At 44.2% G+C, this 19,755-nt stretch overlaps 1 protein-coding gene across 11 annotated transcripts in view; it reads right to left on the bottom strand.

The window, feature by feature from the left end:
- The window catches only part of LOC121287200 (cAMP-specific 3',5'-cyclic phosphodiesterase 4C-like), a 286,241-nt gene that overhangs the window by 8,420 nt on the left and 258,066 nt on the right, over window positions 1-19,755 (bottom strand). For all 11 annotated transcript variants that reach the window (XM_041204851.1, XM_041204854.1, XM_041204853.1 and 8 more), the window contains 8 exons: window positions 16,209-16,302; window positions 13,557-13,714; window positions 11,196-11,294; window positions 7,464-7,628; window positions 4,753-4,852; window positions 3,407-3,561; window positions 2,627-2,749; window positions 1,611-1,793 (listed from right to left, as the gene is read on the bottom strand). In XM_041204851.1, coding sequence (XP_041060785.1) covers window positions 1,611-1,793; window positions 2,627-2,749; window positions 3,407-3,561; window positions 4,753-4,852; window positions 7,464-7,628; window positions 11,196-11,294; window positions 13,557-13,714; window positions 16,209-16,302 — 1,077 coding nt within the window. The remainder of the gene's footprint in view (window positions 1-1,610; window positions 1,794-2,626; window positions 2,750-3,406; window positions 3,562-4,752; window positions 4,853-7,463; window positions 7,629-11,195; window positions 11,295-13,556; window positions 13,715-16,208; window positions 16,303-19,755) is intronic.

The raw sequence follows: 19,755 nt of genomic DNA, 5'->3' as shown, positions 1-19,755 counted from the left end.
TGCCATTTTACGCTGGTGGGCCAATTAAGGCCTGCCCAGCGTAATATGCGACTGGTAGCTACCTGTGTGGGCGTGGGGAGGAGGGAGGGTCGGGGCCAGCGCTCTTTCACGCCGCAGCAATCTCCCTGAGGCTCAGAGCTGTCTCAGGGAGATTGAATGGCTATTAAAATAATTAAAGAAATGTTTTAAAAATGTATTTAAACAGGTCCCCTCAAATGAGCAGGGGGCATGTTTTTATATTTATGCAAACTTATATATTTATTTTATGAAAGCTTCAGAAAACCTTATCCCGCCTGTGGATGAGGTTTCCTGAAAAACCAGAGGCCGCTTGGGCTTTTCGCCTGCCCGACAACCTTAAGGTTGGACGGGGCAGTGTTCACAAGTGCTTCAATTAATTTCTTAATGGCCTCAATAGGCTGTTTACATTTCGGCGGGTGCACAGCTGATTCTGGTGCGTGCCCGCTGAACGAAATATCGCAATGGCGCGCGATGATGATGTCAGGATGCATGCCCGACGTCATCGCGCGTCATGTTGTGTGTCGGCATGTCGGGCCCACCCCCCACATGCCGACTGAAAAATTCCGTCCCAGAATTACTTGCAACGGTGGCCAGAAAATTCACCTTTAATCCCTGGATACACCTGGCCTAACCTGGATGGTTGGCAACCCAAACATGCAGCGATTGAATGACAAAATACTGAGGAAATAGCCACTAGAGGGCAATGAAGGTACAGGATAAGACTCACCCATTCAGAACTAGCTTGCTTCTCAATCGTAATTGGAGATTATTTTAATTGTTCGATTTTTCCTGCCAATTTACTTTCAAATTTTTTTTTTAAAGTTGTGACTGCTGATGTCCTGATTGGGGAAACAGGTTTGTGGAACTGAACAAATCCATCACTGTTAGGGAGTGGAACTAACATCAGAAGATGTACAATCATTAACATCAGTAGAGATACAGTCAGTAACAGAGAGTGCTGTTGGGGGTGGGGGCTGGGTGCAGGGAGAAGAGGGTTACTGAGTGACAGCATTTAACATCCAGACCCAGTTGCCCCCGAGGTGGTGGTGGTGAGTTTTCTCCTCGAAACGCTGAGTTTCGTGTCGTCATGGTGCGTCCACAATTATGATCTCAAGAGCAGGCTTGAACCCATAAACTTCTAACCCAGAGGCAAGACGTTCAGCCTCATCAGAACTGGTACAAAAACCAGAGAGAAAATAAATTGCTGGGATCTGACTAGTGGTTGCCAGCTCTGGTTGGATGTTATGCTGGAGGTTTCATGAAACGGTGTCCCAGCGCCACTCTCCTGCTACTGGTGGCCCAACATGTACATCCTTTCCTGTTCTGCCTTCTTAAAGCCAATTAGGAAACCAACAGACACTTTGTTACTAGATTGGAGCTTCTGGATTGTCAATCTTGCCTTCTGTCCCCCAACTCAATTTACTTAGAAGTAATAAATTAAAATGTTCAAACAAAATGATAAAACCACACAAAGTAGTTTTAATGCCCCTATGGACTTTTTCCCTGGAATCTCCAGGAATAAATCCTGGAGAGTCGGCAAAACTAACACTTGTCCCCATTCCTCGGCAGTGAGAGAGATTCTGCAGACTAACCTGGGACTTCTCGATGGAAGCTGTGTGTTTGTCACACATCGGGCTGATTTCCATTCCCCGTTCGCGCTCTTGATCTCCCTGTTGGAAGAACTCCATCATTATTTTATCCACCCACGCCCGGTAAAGATGCAGCGGCTTGGTGGGATTGCTCAGGTCAGCGCAGTGCACCATATTCTGGAGAACCTATGGAGAGGAACAACAAAAACCTGAGTGTAAAGTTGAATGGCTGTGATTCAATATTCTCCCCAGCTCCCAGTCACTGCACAGAGAGAGAGAGAGCTGTCACCAGGATGTTACGAAAGGGCCATGGTACTCGGGTGAAATTTTTACACAGTGCTGGTGGGGACAGGTCTGTCACTGTATAACACTGGGGTACAGTACTGGTGGGGACAGGTCTGTCACTGTATAACACTGGGGTACAGAACTGGTGGGGACAGGTCTGTCACTGTATAACACTGGGGTACAGTACTGGTGGGGACAGGTCTGTCACTGTATAACACTGGGGTACAGTACTGGTGGATACAGGTCTGTCACTGTATAACACTGGGGTACAGTACTGGTGGATACAGGTCTGTCACTGTATAACACTGGGGTACAGTACTGGTGGATACAGGTCTGTCACTGTATAACACTGGGGTACAATACTGGTGGGGTCAGGTCTGTCACTGTATAACACTGGGGTACAGTACTGGTGGGCACAGGTCTGTCACTGTATAACACTGGGGCACAGTACTGGTGGGCACAGGTCTGGCATTGTATAACACTGTGGTACAGTACTGGTGGGGACAGGTCTGTCACTGTATAACACTAGGGTACAGTAGTATGTGACAGTGTAGCACCCTAAGACTCCAGTTATTCATGTATAATCATTAAATGTTAATACATTTGCATAAAAGGCATCACCAAAAATTGAAACAATAGAAACCAGTTTGTAAACAAGTAACATTTGCTTATAGGCAACTCGGAATTTAACAACTGGATGATGCAGAATTGCTGGATGAGGATGGTGTCTGTACCTGGATCCGGTCGGAGTAGTTATCCAGCAGTAAGACCCCTAAACTTGTAACTTTCTTTGTCTCCACCATTGTCTTTAAGTCTGCCAACAAGTTCATGTGCTTGGTCATGTCTGTTGCCAGGACCTAGGTCAGGATAAAGCAGCATTAGAGAAAGAGAGACAAAAACAATTTCAAAAACACGAGAGTCTCCATATCAGGGACCCCTTTTATAGAGACAGTCTCCTCATCAGGGACCTATTTCAAAGGAGGACTTTGGAGCCTGGAAATGGCCAGAGATTCACACCTTCAATACCTGGGGAAGCTGTGAACAAGCGTAACAGTGTGTTGGAATATACAGATGGTACAAGCTCTACAAAACCTCAAAGCTCATAATATGATGCTCAGACCTTTAAGTAATGTCTTCCAAGTCCATGCACTGAAAAGGGAGCAGCAGAGCTGTATTATGAGGGCAGATTAAAGAAATACAATCTCCATGGTCGAGACAGAAGTTTAAGCAGAAGCTAATTGAACTGTACCAAATACCAAATGTTTGAGATAAGGTGAACTTGGAACATTACTTCAAAGTAATTCAGAAGGATATCAAACTTAATTCATGAAAAGTAAATTCTAAGCAGAGATTAGGAAAATAATGTTTTTTTTAAATGAAAGAGGCAAATGGCTTTGATTAATCTGTCAAATAACAGTAGGTTCCTGGGCTGGCCAAGAAGGGTACCTAGAGGGACCAGCTTGATGATTGAATTTGGTCTTTGCCAGATCTTAGAGTGAAGCAGTTGCACTCACCATGTCGATGGTCATTTTGCGAAGGTTTTGGAGTTGTTTCTTGGTCAGGTTTTGAAAAATGTTGCAATTTTCCTTCTGGAGCAATTTAAAGCCCACAGCCAAGTGATGGTTCTCCAATACTGAGGTATCATTGTACAACAGTGCTAATTCAGAGTCTGCATAACACAACAGAGAGATGAGGAATGGGAGGAAACAGAGAGGTCGAGGAAGACAGGGAGAGGTAGCGGAAGACAAGAGGAGGGGGAAAGATAGAGGGATTCAAGTGAATAGAGCCAGTAAGAGGAGTGATATAGACAGGGAGACAAAGGGGGTGAGGGCAAGGTGGAGGAGGCCAGAACAATAAGGGGAAAGATAGTCATCAGATGAAGGATGGGGAGAGATGGGAAAAATGGGAGAGGCAGAAAGATACAGGGAGGGAAGATACGAAAGAGTAAAAGGGACAGAAGCGAGAGAAGAGGGATGAGGAGACACAGAAAGAGTAGTGAAACAGATAAAGGGAGAACAGAGAAGGAAACAGGCAGTCAATAAAGACAGAGGTGGAGAGTAGAAAAACAATTTAAAAGTAATCAAAAAATTGCATAAAACAAAAAATTCCCATATATTACAGATTTTTCAATCCTTCAAAATATTTAAAACAAAATACATTTCATCTTTCCAGAGAAGATAACTAACAATTATTTTAAGAAGTTATAGTTGGAGCAACAGTTATAGCGAGTTACAGACTGGAGTCTAATTGAGGGGTTCAGGGTGGTTTATATACAAAATCACAGATAGCTGGGAGTGAGTTACAGACTGGAATCTAATCGAGGGGTTCAGGGATTTATATATAGAATAACAATAATCGGGGAGTGAGTTACAGGCTGGAATGTAATTGAGGGCTTTGGGGTGGTTTATATATGGAATAACAGATACCCGGGAGAGAGTTACAGACTGGAAACTAATCGAGGGGTTCGGGGTGGTTTATATATAGAATAAGGATATCCAGGAGTGAGTTACAGACTGGAATCTAATTGAAGGGTTCGGGTGGTTTATATATGGAATAACAGGTACCCAGGAGTGAGTAACAGCCTGGAATCTAATCGAGGGGTTCGGGTGGTTTATATATAGAATAACAGATACCTGGAGTGAGTTATAGACTGGAATCTAATCGAAGGCTTCGGGGTGGTTTATATATAGAATAACAGATACCTGGAGTCAGTTACAGACTGGAATCTAATCGAGGGGTTCAGGGTGGTTTATATATTGAATGACAGATACCTGGGAGTGAGTTACAGACTGGAACATAAATAAAGAGTTCTGATGGTTTACACCCCTTGCATCTTTAGTCATCTAGGGACAGTACTCACTGGTATTAATGAGGAACTGGTTTGACACTCCCGGATGGTCAACATCATGTATTGCCGAGGCAAAAATTGCAGCCAATACCTCAAGATCTGTGAAGACTGCCTGGAAGACAAAGTCAGGGAGAAATCACCATCTGAGTTTGCTCATTTTCAGGAAAGTCCAGCAGGTTTCCCAACAGTCCCAGGGCATATCCAAATATTCACTTCTGTTCCTTGAAGTTCTTGGACTTTGACTTGTGCTGAGGCTCCCTGATATTCCACGTGAAGCTGATCATTCCAATGTTCTACAATTAAATGTCCTCAAACCATCTGCTCCCTCTGGAATAACCCTACAGCACAGATCTCATGCCATTTTCAAGTTTCAGAAACCAAGATTAAAACCCAGCAGTGAGACTGAGCAACACCAACACCAACTTGCATTTATACTGCACCTATGTAGGAAAACATCCCAAGGTGCTTCACAGCATAACAACAATTTAACATTGAGCCACAGAAGAAGAAATTAGGACAGATGACCAAAAGCTTGATCAAACAGGTAGGTTTTAAGAAGTGTCTTGAGGAGTGGAGAATGGAATTCCAGAACTTCGGGCCCAGACAGCTGCAGGTACGGCCACCAGTGAGGCAACAATGAAAATCCAGGCAGCGCAAGGAGAAAGAAAGATTTGTATTTACATAACACCGTTCACATCTTCAGAATGCCCAAAAACATTTTAAAGCTAATGAAGTGCTTTTAGAATGCAGGGAATGTTCAGAGAGGTCAGAATCAGGGAATAATGGATAAGAGTGACACTGCCCTCGAAGTTAGAAAGCTTGCAGACTGTTAAGGGCTGGGGGGTGGAAGGGAAGACTGAGGGATGGAAGGAGCACCACCAATCTTTGGGATCTTGGGAAAGTTTGTGTTAAGAGCCGGAGACATGATGAGTCTTCAGTTTAGCACAGTGAGGATAGAGGAGTGGCTGGAGAAATGTGTAGGACAGGAAGATTTGCACATTTTCTGTTATCTCAGTGCAAGCTTTCTTGGAAAGCTATCAACAATTTGGTTCAAATGAAGTGTGCCTGTCACCAGGTCATGCGCTTCGGTTAGACGAAAGCATGCAGATATTAGAGGGTATTACGGCTGATTCCCCTCCTAAACAAAAATAAAAATACCTGGAAAAACTCTGCAGGTCTGACAGCATCTGCAGAGAGGAACACAGTTAACGTTTTGAGTCCGTATGACTCTTCAACAGATTCTCATCCTATCCTGACTTACAAACTGACAAAGGCAACCAGCACAGAATCTGACTGACTGAGTGTGGGCTGGGATCCAACCTTTGCCCTTCCTGATCTGTGCAACTCAATGGATTCTCTCCCTTCCCCTAACCCCTCACAACCTTCTGAAACGCAAGGTCTGAAAACGAGTTCATTCAAAATTCTGCTCCCCAGATCTTAACTTGTTCCAAGTCCCATTCACCCATCACCCCTGTGCTTGCTGACCAACATTGGTTCAGGGCCTGTAGATACATTAGTTTTAAAATTCTCATTCTTGTTTTGGAATGCCTCCATGGCCTTGCCTCTCCCTATCTCTGTAACCTCCTCCAGTCCCAAAACCCTCCAAGATCTCTGTGCTCCTCCAATTATGGTTCCTTGCTAATTCCCGATATTCATCACTCCACCATTGGTGGCCATGCCTTCAGTTACTTCGGCCCTAAACTCTGGAATTAATTGGCTAGTTTGGCATCCTACCCATCACATTAAACATTCACTCTTGTTCACAACTGAACAGTTGTGTTCAAGGCAGCTTCGACAACACCTTCCAAACCCACGACCATTACCACCTAGAAGGACAAGGGCAGCAGATAGATGGGAACACCACCAACTGCAAGTTTCTCTCCAAGCCACTCACCATCCTGACTTGGAAATATATCGCCATTCCTTCACTGTCGCTGGGTCAAAATCCTGAAACTCCCTCCCTAACAACGCTGTGGGTGTACCTACATCACATGGACTTCAGCGGTTCAAGAAGGCAGCTCACCACCACCTTCTCAAGGGCAACTGGGGATGGGCACTAAATACTGGCCCAGCCAGCGATGCCCACAATCCCATGAATGTATAAGTATATATATATTTTTTAATTCCCCCCTTAAGTTGTCTTCTCTTTCATTCTGCTTTTAACAATCCCCTTAAAATCACCTCTTTGACCAAGTTTTTGTCACCTGCCCTAATAAAGGGCTTCTCATTTCATTTGGTGTAAAGTTTTTTTTTGATTATGCTTCTGTGAAGCACCTTGGAAGATTTTCCGTTGTTTAAGGTACTATATGAATGCAGGTTTTTGTTAAGACCCAAACTTGGCTTCACGTAACCAGTGCAGTCCTCAGGACTGGCTCTCTTGCATCATTTCACCTTTGGCTGTTGTGCTGTTCTGTGGGCCTTCGTTTCACCCGTGTTAACAACAAAATACCTCAGTGAATTTTCACGTGGCTTCTCCTGAAAGTTTGTTGAAACTCAGTGTTCTGTTGCTGGGTCCAAAATCCTGAAACACTCTACCTCGGTCACATTGTGGAAACACCTTCATCACATGGAGGGCACTGGTTCAAGAAGGGCAATTAGGGATGGGTAGTAAATAGTGGCCTTGACAGCAATGCTCTTAATCCCAAGAATGTTAAAAATGGGGCAAATTCATCCCTTTGGGGTTGTGATCAGAGTAATACAATTTCAAATCAGCTTACACTCACCTCTAATGCTGGTGACCGAAGCAAGACATGGGTAGACTGGGTGACGTCTGCAGCGTGATAATTGTTGTGGTAGCTCACGTCAGAACGGTAGTGGTCTTCCAGTGTCAGCATGTAGGTGATGAAAGTTACGGCCGGAATTCTAAACACCTTCAAGAGATTTCGCTCCTTCAAGGTGAGATCAAAGAATGGACATTTGATGAACAGGAGGTCTTCTTCAATAACATACAGCCAAAATCACTTTGGAAAATTTGACATTATTTGCTTCACAATTTGTCTAGAAAATTTGGAACGTTCAGAATGAAATTCAAAAATTCCAGAAGGACTGAGCTGGAGGGAGAAGGCTCAGGGTACACAGGGACACTGTTCTTTCACCACTGGTACCTTGATAAAAGCCCAGTCCAGGGTTCTCTGTTTGTGTGTTGAGATGAAATCAATATTTTTTGGATTCCTTGTCTGCGTTTTTTGTAAGTTAGCACCTATGGGAGTGACCTTTGGTTGACTGGAGATTGTAACATTTAAGGTTCAAATGTACCCAGTTTAAAACCTGCATAGGAACAGGGTAGGAACTCTGTTGGGAGATTTAAAAAAGCTCAAGGGTCAGTAAATCAGAAGCAGATGAAGAGGAAGGTTGACTCCTTGCAGCTGAAGTGCTGCCATTAGTTTTGTGTTTTGAAGGGGGATGGAGCTCAGAGAAGCCCTGGGAGCCATTGGTAACTCAATGCTGCTTAGAGTTGGGGCTCAGGGAGGCCCAGGGGCAGTGGGTGTTCTGCTCAGAGCAGCTAGAGTGTTGGGATCGTGTTAATGATTCATTGATAGCTGGCAGTTGGGGCAAAGAAGAGCCTGTAAACAGCAGTTGTCTGCTAGAGAGCTGGATTTATGCCGGTGGTTAGTTGCTGGAGTGCAGCTTTATCTATTCAGGGATGCAGTCTTGGGAGAAGAGATTGAGCAACTGTAAAACAAGCAGTCGTTGGGACAGTGTGAGTTGGAATTGCTGTTGAGGGAAATCAGAGGCTGGATCCTCAAAGCACAGGAATTGAAATCCCTCGTGAGGAAGACAGAGTTTTACAGAATTTCTGTGACCCACAGTGATTACTAACGTCTGGGTGGGTTGCTGCGAAAATTTGAGAGATCTGTCTTGGTTGCGTATGTCATTTAGTGCACAGTTTGCGGTGGTTTCGGCCACAGTTGCCTCTTAATTCTTGTTTACCTCATATTAATTCTCTATGTTAGGGCATAAGGTAGATAATATTGACTGTTTGCTTTGTTGACTCTTGAAAAGTAAAATTTCTTTCACTTGTTTAAAACTATGGAATCTTGTGACTTTATTCGCTTAGTTTGGGATTTCAAATTTTGTCTACCTTAACAACGAAAAAATGTCACTGCTCCCTAACCAAATTTGGGGGTCTCGTCCAGGACAGTAATAAAATTGGGGGTCTGATCTGGAATCGTAACAGTGTGGAATGAGTTTGTGGTGGTCCAAATCCCGTTTCCTTTGGACACAGGCCCACGCGGTGAAAAAAATACTTAAAATCATTGAGCAACAAATTTCCTGGCCTATTCTAACTCAGAGCAACTTGAAAACAATCGAGAATCTGTTGGGTGATCAGGAGCACAGATTAAACATATTAGGAGTTTCAAGGGAGATTGGGAGGAGGGTATTTGAGTTGTAGAATCACTTGATAGCAAAGGGAATTAAGGTCAATGAGGTCAGAAAACAGTTAATGTCTTTATTGGGAGACCCTATTCATTTATTAATGACTTGGATAGCACAATAGAGAGTCATATATCCAAGTTTATCAATGATACAAAGATCTGTGGAACAGTAAGAAATATTGATGGGAGTACAAAATTACAAAGGGACATTGACAGATTAAGTGAGTGGGCAAAATTTGGCAGATTGATTTTAATCGTGTCCTATCATGCATTTTGGACCAAAAATGGATAAATTCCGGTGTTAGTTAAATGCTGTAAAACTAGGAACGGTGGTCCAGCAGATTTAGGGATCCTTGAGCACAGATCACTAAAATGTAATATGCTCAGGTACAATAAATAATAAAAAAGGTTAATGGAATGCTAGACTTCATAACAAGAAGGCTAGCATATAAGTGGAGGAAGTTTTGCTACATCTGTACAAAACACTAGTTAGACCACACCTGGAGCAGTGCGTACAGTTCTGGGCAGCACACCTTAGAAAGGATGTATTGGCTTTGGAAGGAGTGCAGCGCAGACTCACCAGAATGTTACCAAGGGTTAGACTACCAGCAGAGATTGTGCAAATTCAGAGTTTTATTCCCTGAAATATTGAAGGTTAAGGGGTGAATTGACTGAATCTTTTAGGATTTTGATAGCAACTTATAAGTGTTGCTAAAGAGATACTTCTACCACTGCTGGGGGGCATCCAGGATAAGAGGACAGTGTTAACATCAGAGCTTGGCCATTCAGGAGAGAAGTTAGTAAACATTTCTTCACACTATGGGTGTGGAAGTTTGGAAGTCTCTCCTGCAAAAAGCAGTAGATGCTAGCTCAATTAATCATTTTAAGTCTATAATCGATAGAATTTTGCTAGACACAAGTATTAAAGGGTAAGGAGCCAGGATAGGTGGATGGAGTTAAGATATAGATCTGTCATGAACTCACTGAGTGGAGGAACAGACTTGAGGGGATGAATGGCCTCCTCCTGCTCCTGTGGGGTGGAGTTTGAGACCAGTCAGAAAAAGGGGACAGGGTAATTTAAGGCTATCATAATATTTCTGTTATATAAGTTTCTCTTGTTCCTACTTTGATGGACTGTGAGAATCTAAGTTAAATGCTCCATAGTCTAAGAAATGGTCCGGGTTATTAACAGTTCCTGCAATTGCACACAATTGGTTAGACTGGGATTATCTTGGACTCTCCAAGAATCAACTATTAATTACAGGACACTGGATGAGCAACACTCGGGAGAAAAACTATAGGGCATTAAAATAAAATGAGGTGTGCTTTCACACCACCCCCAGCTTCTCTGACAAAAATAACTGCGATGAGATGGGGGTTGGGGAAGTGAGGGGAAAAGCAGTTTGACTGACAGTCAAAAATCATCCATTCGCGTAACAAAGAGTCTTTTTGCTCTCTGATTGGTCAGGGGAAGACAGGTCACTGCATCAATGGCCATGGGGCAATCAATGCCAAGAAGAAGGAGGAGGGTGGTTGGAGGTTCTGATGAATCCTTCTGGAATACGTCCAAAGAGTTGGCGACCCTAAGTATGGCAGATAGGTTTCCAGCATTGTGCCATTCAGGTGCCAATGTGATGCTGGCAGCTGCCAGATCCATAACCCTTCCACCCTGTAGGACCCTGGTGAGCACTTGGCACTCCTGACAGATGTCAATGAGATCAAGCCCAAACATTGGGTGGAATTTTATCCACCATCACCGTGGCCTTCCCAAAGGAGGCAATGCAGGGCTGTGGCCGGTGGGCGAGACCCCCTGTCACCTGCATTAAATACCACCCACTGAGTGTGGGAATTCTTCCCAGTGACGCATTAGAAATGGGAAAATTTCCAGCATTGGGTTGACATCCTACAATGATTAGGGCTCAGTGAGGTCAATCTGACCCCTACCCTAGACCCATACTGCATGTTGTCACCCTGTGGATTTGTGTGAATTGTCATCCATGAGATTTTACCGAGCACGCAGCTCCAAAATAATTTTAATCATAAAAACACAAAATATATTAAAACTGGTTGTTCTTTTACCTTAAAGATGGCGTACATAGCAACAGTTAGTGGTCGGTGGCTAGAATTTTCCCCCAATTTGAAGATATCCAGACCCCAACTGTTGATATTTTTCAATTCCTGGAAAAGCATAAAACCAGAAGATTGGTTAGTAAATAATCAAAGTAATTACACAGAAAACACCATATCTATCTAGTTATATGAAAATGCTGCACATTCCTCGTTTGTCATAACCTTTCTGTCACATTTCAACTTTCAGGCTCAATGTTCTGCAAATTTTACACTTCAGAAATGAATATTGAGAAAGAGGGAAAGCACCCGTAACATGAATAACCACACCCAAAATATCTGAAGTCTCTCAAGTGAACTTAGTGTTCACTTAAGCCATTTGACTTGCAGCCTTGAAAGAACCCAGACCTACAGTGAACATGATATAATGCTTCTGAACTTGAAGAGAGCTGCAAACTCAGAAACTGAGCATGAGCAGTAAGACAAAAGATTTGTTAATAATATATTGAAAATAGGATATACGGTGTCTCAATTCATACATTTTGTTAGAGGCAAAAAATGGTTTTGACAAAACAAACACAATTCATGCTAGGTGTTTCAGCCCTGTTGTGGGAAACCGATCAGCGCTTCTCAATCAACAAAGTTCACTGACTGAACAGCAATTAATCTCCAGTTAACTTCAGCAGCAATTCAACAACTTGCATTTATATAGCACCTTTAACATAATGGGCCAAATCTTGTTGGAAACTGGGTGTATGGCTGAGACATGCGTCGGGACCCTGTGGAAGACATGACTCTACGTGGGAATTGCCCAGGAAGTTTCAATTTCTGATGGGCAATTCCCCTGCTCCCAGGACCCTCCAATGATTGTCTCTGACTCTAAACTAGACACAGAGACTTCAGACAGTTCCAACATACTTATCTGAATAGTTGCCCAGGAAATGTTAGACAGATTAAAACTTAGCCTAACTCATGGGTAACCACACAACTGGTCCCAAATCACGCCCCCTGACCTCCCTTCCTGATCACCTGACTACCTCCACCTGGCTATCTTCTTGACTCTTCCCAACTATCTTCCTGACACCCCAACTACCTCCCCAACCACCTGACTAACCCCCCCGCTGACCACCACACTACCCTCCTGTCCCGACACCTCTCCCGACCATCCTCCTGATCTGACCACCCACTCGCCTACCTGCCCTCTACCCATTTACCCACCTCACTAACCTATTCCCCACACCCACTTACTCATTCACTGATATTCAAACTGAACACTTAATTTTACCACATGGCAACTAGTGCTGGAAAAAGGGGGCATGTCCTATCTTCCGCGATTCTACTGTGATCTGATGGATTTCTCCGAGGGATGCTGTGCTGTGCATTTCTGTCAAAGCTGAGCTTGGAAGACCCGACAAGAAATGCACAGTAGCATCCAGTTGGGAAAATTTACAATCGCAGTTGCGATCCAATGATCACTGCTGCTGTGTGGATAATGCAGGCCAATAAAACATCCCAAGGCGCTTTCACAGGAATGATATAACACAAGTTCCACAAAGCAATATTAGGGCAGATGACCGAAAGCTTGGTGAAAGAGTTAGGTGCTAAGGGACATCTTAGAAGAGGGGAAATAGCTGGAGTGGTTTAGGGAGGGAATTCCGGAGCTTAGGGTGTCAGGCAGCTGAAAAAATGGAGGAAATTTTTGCTCTTCCAGTGCTGGATGTTAGATAAGTAGTCTGATCATCTAGAGAGAGTGGAGGGGTTAAGAAAGGTGCTTAGAGGGTTGGCATACTTTCCCAATGTATCCTCAGCCTCTTGTTTCTGAGGCAGTTGGGACATTACGGCTTTAGACATTTCAGATAAAACATGGAACAAAGTCTAAACTAGACCTGTAACAGACCCTGCCATTTACTGCAAGAGTACCAGTAAACATTCTTTGTACACTATCTATCCGTTCATGCACTATATAGATCTAATTACAAACTAGTTAATATCCTATAAATCTGCTCTGGGAGCATTTGGTGGAGACAGTGTAGAGGGAGCTTTCCTCTGTATCTAACCCCGTGCTGTACCTGCCCTGGGAGTGTTTGATGGGGACAGTGTAGAGGGAGCTTTCCTCTGTATCTAACCCCGTGCTGTACCTGCCCTGGGAGTGTTTGATGGGGACAGTGTAGAGGGAGCTTTCCTCTGTATCTAACCCCGTGCTGTACCTGCCCTGGGAGTGTTTGATAGGGACAGTGTAGAGGGAGCTTTACTCTGTATCTGAGCTGAGATGCCTCTGGTACCTATCCCACTGTCCACTTATAATTCTCACTTGACACAGTAAACAGGTTGATGAGCAAAAAGGTATAGAAAATTTCTTTTGCTTTTGTTTACCCGCTCTAGCTCAAATTCGTGGTCAGATTTGACTCCGAAGCGTGGAACATCCCTGAAAGAGATGACGCTCGTGCTGTGTTTCAGGCCGCTGATGTGTATCATGGGATCCAGTTTCTCTCTTGGGCTTAACCGCGGTATTTCCACTTCATGCGGTTTGTCTTGGAATAGAAGAGGGATTTAGAAAAAAAAATTAAATTAGCCGGAGACAAATCATTTGTCAATCAAGCTGCCTGCCCTTCAGGAAATGCTCAAATACAATAGCGCAAGTTCATGTCTACTGAACTAAGGTGGGATTGCCCTGTGCAATACTCACCACGTGGAATTCCAGGGTCACAGGTTCAAATCTGGTGCAGTGTTCAGGACTCTTCAGCACTCCTGTGTTGCACAGGGAAACTGCAGCCAGGGCTCCTCACCCCCACCAGGTCATCCTGACAGAAATCCTGCACAAGGATGTGTTGGGTGGGAGTGGGGATCAAGCCCATTTGTGGCTCCAGAGTTCAGCTGCCTGACAATGCTTGCCATCTCACGCCACTAAGCAGTATGACCAGATTGGTGAGGTACAGGAAACAGAGGGAGAAGAATCTGTTCTCTGGCATGAAGGTATCTGTTACTCTGTATACATCCATCACCGCGCCACCACACCCCGAATCCCTTGATTAGATTCCAGCCTGCAATTCGCACCTGAACCACTCCTTCAATTCTGACCTTTTGCACATCCCCGAGTCACCTGCCCAGATATCTCATTATGTGGTTCAGTGTTAAATTTTGTTTGATAATCGCTTGTGAGAGAAACTTTAGGACGTTTTTACTATGTTCAAGGTGCTTTAGAAATCCAAATTGTTAGCTAGCATTTTTCAAGGAAGAGAAAGGAGTTTCTCCAGCATTCTGGCCAATATAACTTTCGTCAAACAACACTGTAAATTATGGGGGTTTTTTTTTAAAAGAGAAAGGCAAGAATACTTGAAGTCAACTGAGCTGAAATTTGAACTCTCAGTTTGGGATTGGCTTCAATTCCTTCTTCAGGGTCAAGGTGAGCCTAATTAACAGGAACGAACTTATCCTACATTTGCCTCCATCATGATGGATGGCTAACTAGTTACGGGCGAGTCTTGGGTAAAGAAATTGGTCACGTATGCAAAGAACACAAGCCATATTGTGCCAACATACCCCTGATTAAAACACTCAACCAAAAAAAAGTGTTTTTGTAAAATTGCTGAATCTGGGTGAAGGGCCTCTCCGCAGGACATCATCAGTGTTAAACAGAATAAGATAGAAAATGAAATCAATCATCTAGTAGTAGTTGGCTGACACTACGCTTGTGTTGCATAGAATTTACAACATAGAAACAAGCCATTTGGCCCAGCTGGTTCATACTGACATTTCTGCTCCAATTGAGCCTCCTCCTGTCTTACTTTAGCTCACCCTGTCAGGTGATGAATCTTTTATTCCTTTCTCACTTGTGTTTATTTAGCTTCCTCTTAAAATACATTTACATCATTCACTTCATCCACTCGCTATGGTAGCGAGTTCCACATTCTCACCACTCTCTGGGTAAAGAAGTTTCTCCTGAATTCCTGGCTGGATTTATTAGTGACTATTTGATATTTAGCCTTTGATAAATTCTCCTTCTTCTCCAGTATCAGCATTCTTGTTTCTCCCATCTCTCCTCAGTTCACGTGCTTGAATTTTGATATATATGTAAACTCCACTGTATTTTGTCTACAGTGACATCTTGTATTTACATAGCACCTTTAACATATAAAATGTCTCAAGGTGTTCCATAGCAGCATGTGCAAACAGAATTTAACACCGAGTGGAGGCTTTAGGATAGGTGACCAAAAGCTTGGTTAAAGAGCTAGTTTTACAAAGCGTCTGTAAAGGAGGAGAGAAGGATAGAGTCTCAGAGAAGTTTAGGGAGGGAATTCCAGAGCTTAGGGTCCAGGCAACTGAAGGCATGACCAGACAGAATGATGAATATTGCCAAGAGGCTAGAATTGAAAGGTGCCGATATCTCAGAGGGTGTGATGCTGGAGGAGATTACAGAGATAGGGAGGGATGAGGATTCAAGGGGAATAGAAAACAAGAATGAGAATTTTAAAATTGAGGTGTTGCTTGACCAGGAACCAGTGTAGGATCACAGTGGAATGGGACTGAGAGAGTTAGAATACTGGCAGCAGAGGTTTGGATGACCTCAAGTTTACGGACGGTGAAAGATGGGATGACGGCTAGGAGAGCATTGGAATAATCAAGTCTAACGGTAACAAAGGCATGGATGAGGGCTTCAGCAGTAGATGAGCTGAGGCAGTCAATTTGTGCAGAGAAAGCTGTCACAAATGAATGAGAGAGAAATTTTGGTCAGGATACCAAGGAGAACTGCTGTGGTCTTCTTTGAATTAATGGCCATGAGATCCCTTACATCCACCCGAGAGAGCAGACATTTCATTTGCAAACCTGGACCACCAACAGTGCAGCACTCCCTCAGTACTGCACTGGGAGTATCAGCCTGGATTATGGGCTCAAGTATTTAGAGTGGATGTGCGAACTCATGATCTCCTGACTCATAGGTGAGGGGATGTTAAACACTGAGTCACAGCTGACAACTAAGAGACACATGCATGCACACAAATACACTAGGCATTATACTTCACTCACCTAAAAACGTTGTGGATATAAACTCAGAGACCTGGTTTCCTGAACGGCTCATTTCAGACAGCTGGGTCAACTCTCGATTTAGCATCCTCTTAAACTGTTGAGAAATGCAGAGTTGTTTGTTACAGGTAGACTCTGGCACCTTCCAAACTTGCAGCACTGTTACCGAGCATGCAGATGCTTTCAAGGCATGAGGGAACAAATATAGAACAATCCAGGCATTTTACTCAAGTAAATATCTGTATATCTCAATAAACACATAGCCAAACACAAATACATCAAATCCAAATAGATTAAACTGCTTTGCAGTCATTCCAATCAAATACAATAACAGTGGATCAAATCCCTTCCCATTCACTCCATTGAACAAAATTCTATTGGATCAAATGTCTTCCCAATGCATAGAATCCCAATGGATCAGATCCCTTCTTGTTCACTCCTATTCTATAGAATCCCTTCGACATTCCCATTGTATACAGTGTCAATTAACGTTCCACTAACTTCAATGTATAAAATCCCAACGGATCAAACCCCTTCTTGCTCATTCCTATTGCATTGAGCCCCAATGAAGGAAAGACTCAGGGTGCCTCAAGGTGCTTTACAACCAATGAAATGCTTTTAAAATGTAGTCACAGTTGTCATGTAGGAAATGGACAAATACTTTTCTCAATCATTCTCAAAATTAATTGCTCAAATCATCCAAAACTTATCTTAGGGAATCCAAATCCCATCAAATTCACACCCATTTATACAAACCAAATGGACAAAACCATTCATTCCCATAGAATGGAACCCTCTCTAAATCCACAGGTTTTGTTTACACTTATACGACCACTAAGCTTAACATTTCCATATGTTTAAATGGATTGTTATCAGTCCTTGATCAGAACCCTCCCATTGACTATTTCCTGGCTTTTGTTGTAACAGAGCAGTCATCCAGACAGACAAGCTGCACAGTATAAGATGGGAGTGAATTGCTCCCCTTTATCCAGAATATGTTGTCATGAGATGTCCAGTAACTGTGCAGTAACAGAGTGAGTCATTCCCTTTTATCCACCATGTATGTATACTCACAAAAGCTGGCACTGAGGCACACACGGGTCTTGCTGTACCAGATGGGGGTGAATTACTCCCTCTTACCTGTCGTGTACAGTGTGGAAAGGTGGGCGAGAGTGAAATCAGCTCTTTGCTTATTCATTAGGTTGTTACCCTTCATCACGAAGGATGGGCCCGCTGATTAGATCTCAGCTGAAGGTTGCAGCCATGGCTGTGATGTTGATTGTGATCAAATAGCCCATAATGATAAACATCAAGGTAACAGGCATAAGGAGGATGGACTGGGGTACGCATGGTGTCCCAGTGCAAATGAAGGGGGGGGCGGGGGTGCGAAATTCAAATGGGTCAATATTTATCCTTCAACCAACATCTCTAAAAACTGGTGGTTGTCGCAACGCTGCTCATGGAATTATGCTGTGTGCAAATTGGCTGCCACTTTGCTATCTTACAACAATGACAACACTACAAAGTGTTCATTGATTGTAAAGCACTTTGTAATGTCCCTAGGTAATGAAAGGAACTATAAAAATGCAAATCTATCTTTCTTTCTCTGACGTATCCCACGCTGCTCACTGTCACACTGATATAAATCACAACCCTCACTGTAACTCTGATAAATCCCACTCCCTCCATTGTAACACTGCAATATACTCCGCACCCCCTCACTGTAACACTAATATGCCCACACCCCTCAAAGTAACACTCCAATATACCCTGCACCCCCTCACTGTAACTCTGATATAAACTAAGTCAAAAGCAAAATACTGCAGATGCTGCAACTGTAAAGTAAAAACTGAAAACGTTGGAAATACTCAGCTGGTCTGGCAGCATCTGTGGAGAGAGAAAGAGATAATGTTTCAGGTCGACGACCTTTTATTATTGGGATAAGCTAGTTGGCCCAAATCACCTGCCCCTACACTCTGTTATGCTGTTCTACTAACTCTCTCGCTCACTATCTGTTGCCAAGGGTCTTGCTGAAATTGTCTCCTCTTCCATCTCTGAAGACACCGTTCATAACTCTTTCCTTCTGTAAATCTGAAACAACAGCGTCAATACTAGGCCGAGGTATGAACAGAGTCCCACGGTGATGTAGATCAGAGAGTGTCGGTGAGTGGGTGGGGAGTGTGTCTGTAGTGACATCACAGGATGAAGTTCCATTCATGTTGTATATGATGAACGATGAAGTCTGTCACCCACTATAGCAGACCGTGAATGCAAATTAAATCCTTTTCGTTAATATCTATTAGACCTACTGCATCCGATCGCCAGTGAATGGTCCTTTTTGCCTCCCAAGAGCAGTAAGAATCAATGGGCAATAGCAGGGTGAATCAGGTCATAGTTTACACTGAGGGGTAATGGGTTAGGTTGAGAGATGGCTGGCTGACTCCTGGAGTTTAAGTTTCTCACACACGGTTTTGATGGGCAACAGGGGGGGAATTCAGTCTTGTTGCCATGCTCCAATTTGAGACATGGTAGCTCCTTTTCAGAACAGACTGCATCATGTGACAAAGCTTTCACCACAAGCCTCAGGAAAATTGGAGAGCATCTTGATTCATCATCTTGCCTTAACAACAAGGAGGCCTTGCGTCGGTGTCAACCTGATCACATCTCGCACAAAAGTCTCAAAACCTTTCACCTAAGTGGAATGTCTTACAAGCAAAGATTTAGTACACAGCAAGATCCCACGGACAGCAAGGAGATTGACGTGTGGATGTCATTTTCTTTTTCAGGTGATGGCAGATTGAAGTATAATACTGGTCCCAAGGACACAGGGGCAAACTTTCCCTACTCTTCTCAGAAAGAGGTACCATGGGATCTTCATCTGAAAGAGCAGGTTGGTCCACATCCAAAAAACAGTATGCCTTCAGTACTGACCCTCCGACAGTGCAGTACTCCTTCTGCTCTGACCCTCCGACAGTGCGGCCCTCACTCAGCACTGACCTTCCGATTGTGCGGCCCTCCCTCAGCACTGACCTTCCGACAGCGCTGCGCTCCCTCTGCTCTGACCCTCCGACAGCGCAATACTCCCTCCACTCTGACCCACTGATAGTGCGGCGCTCCCTCAGCTCTGACCCTCCGACAGCGCAGTACTCCTTCCGCTCTGATCCTCCTACAGCGCGGCGCTCCCTCTGCTCTGACCATCCGACAGCGCTGCGCTCCCTCAGCTCTGACCCTCCGACACCGCGGCCCTCCCTCAGCACTGACCTTCCGACGGCACGGCCCTCCCTCAACACTGACCCTCTGACAGCGCTGTGCTCCTCTGCTCTGACCCTCTGACAGCGCAGCACTCCTTCTGCTCTGACCCTCCTACAGCGCGGTGCTACCTCAGCTCTGACCCTACCGACACCACGGTCCTCCCTCAGCACTGACCCTTCGACAGCGCGGCGCTCCCTCAGCTCTGACCCTTCGACAGCGCGACGCTCCCTCAGCTCTGACCCTCCAACAGCGCGGCCCTCCCTCAGCTCTGACCCTCCGACAGCGCGGCCCTCCCTCA

This window comes from Carcharodon carcharias, chromosome 14, assembly GCF_017639515.1.
Source record: "Carcharodon carcharias isolate sCarCar2 chromosome 14, sCarCar2.pri, whole genome shotgun sequence".
In the NCBI taxonomy this organism is placed as follows: domain Eukaryota; kingdom Metazoa; phylum Chordata; class Chondrichthyes; order Lamniformes; family Lamnidae; genus Carcharodon; species Carcharodon carcharias.
Note: the sequence above shows the minus strand (reverse complement) of the source record. Positions and strands in the feature narration are given on the sequence as shown.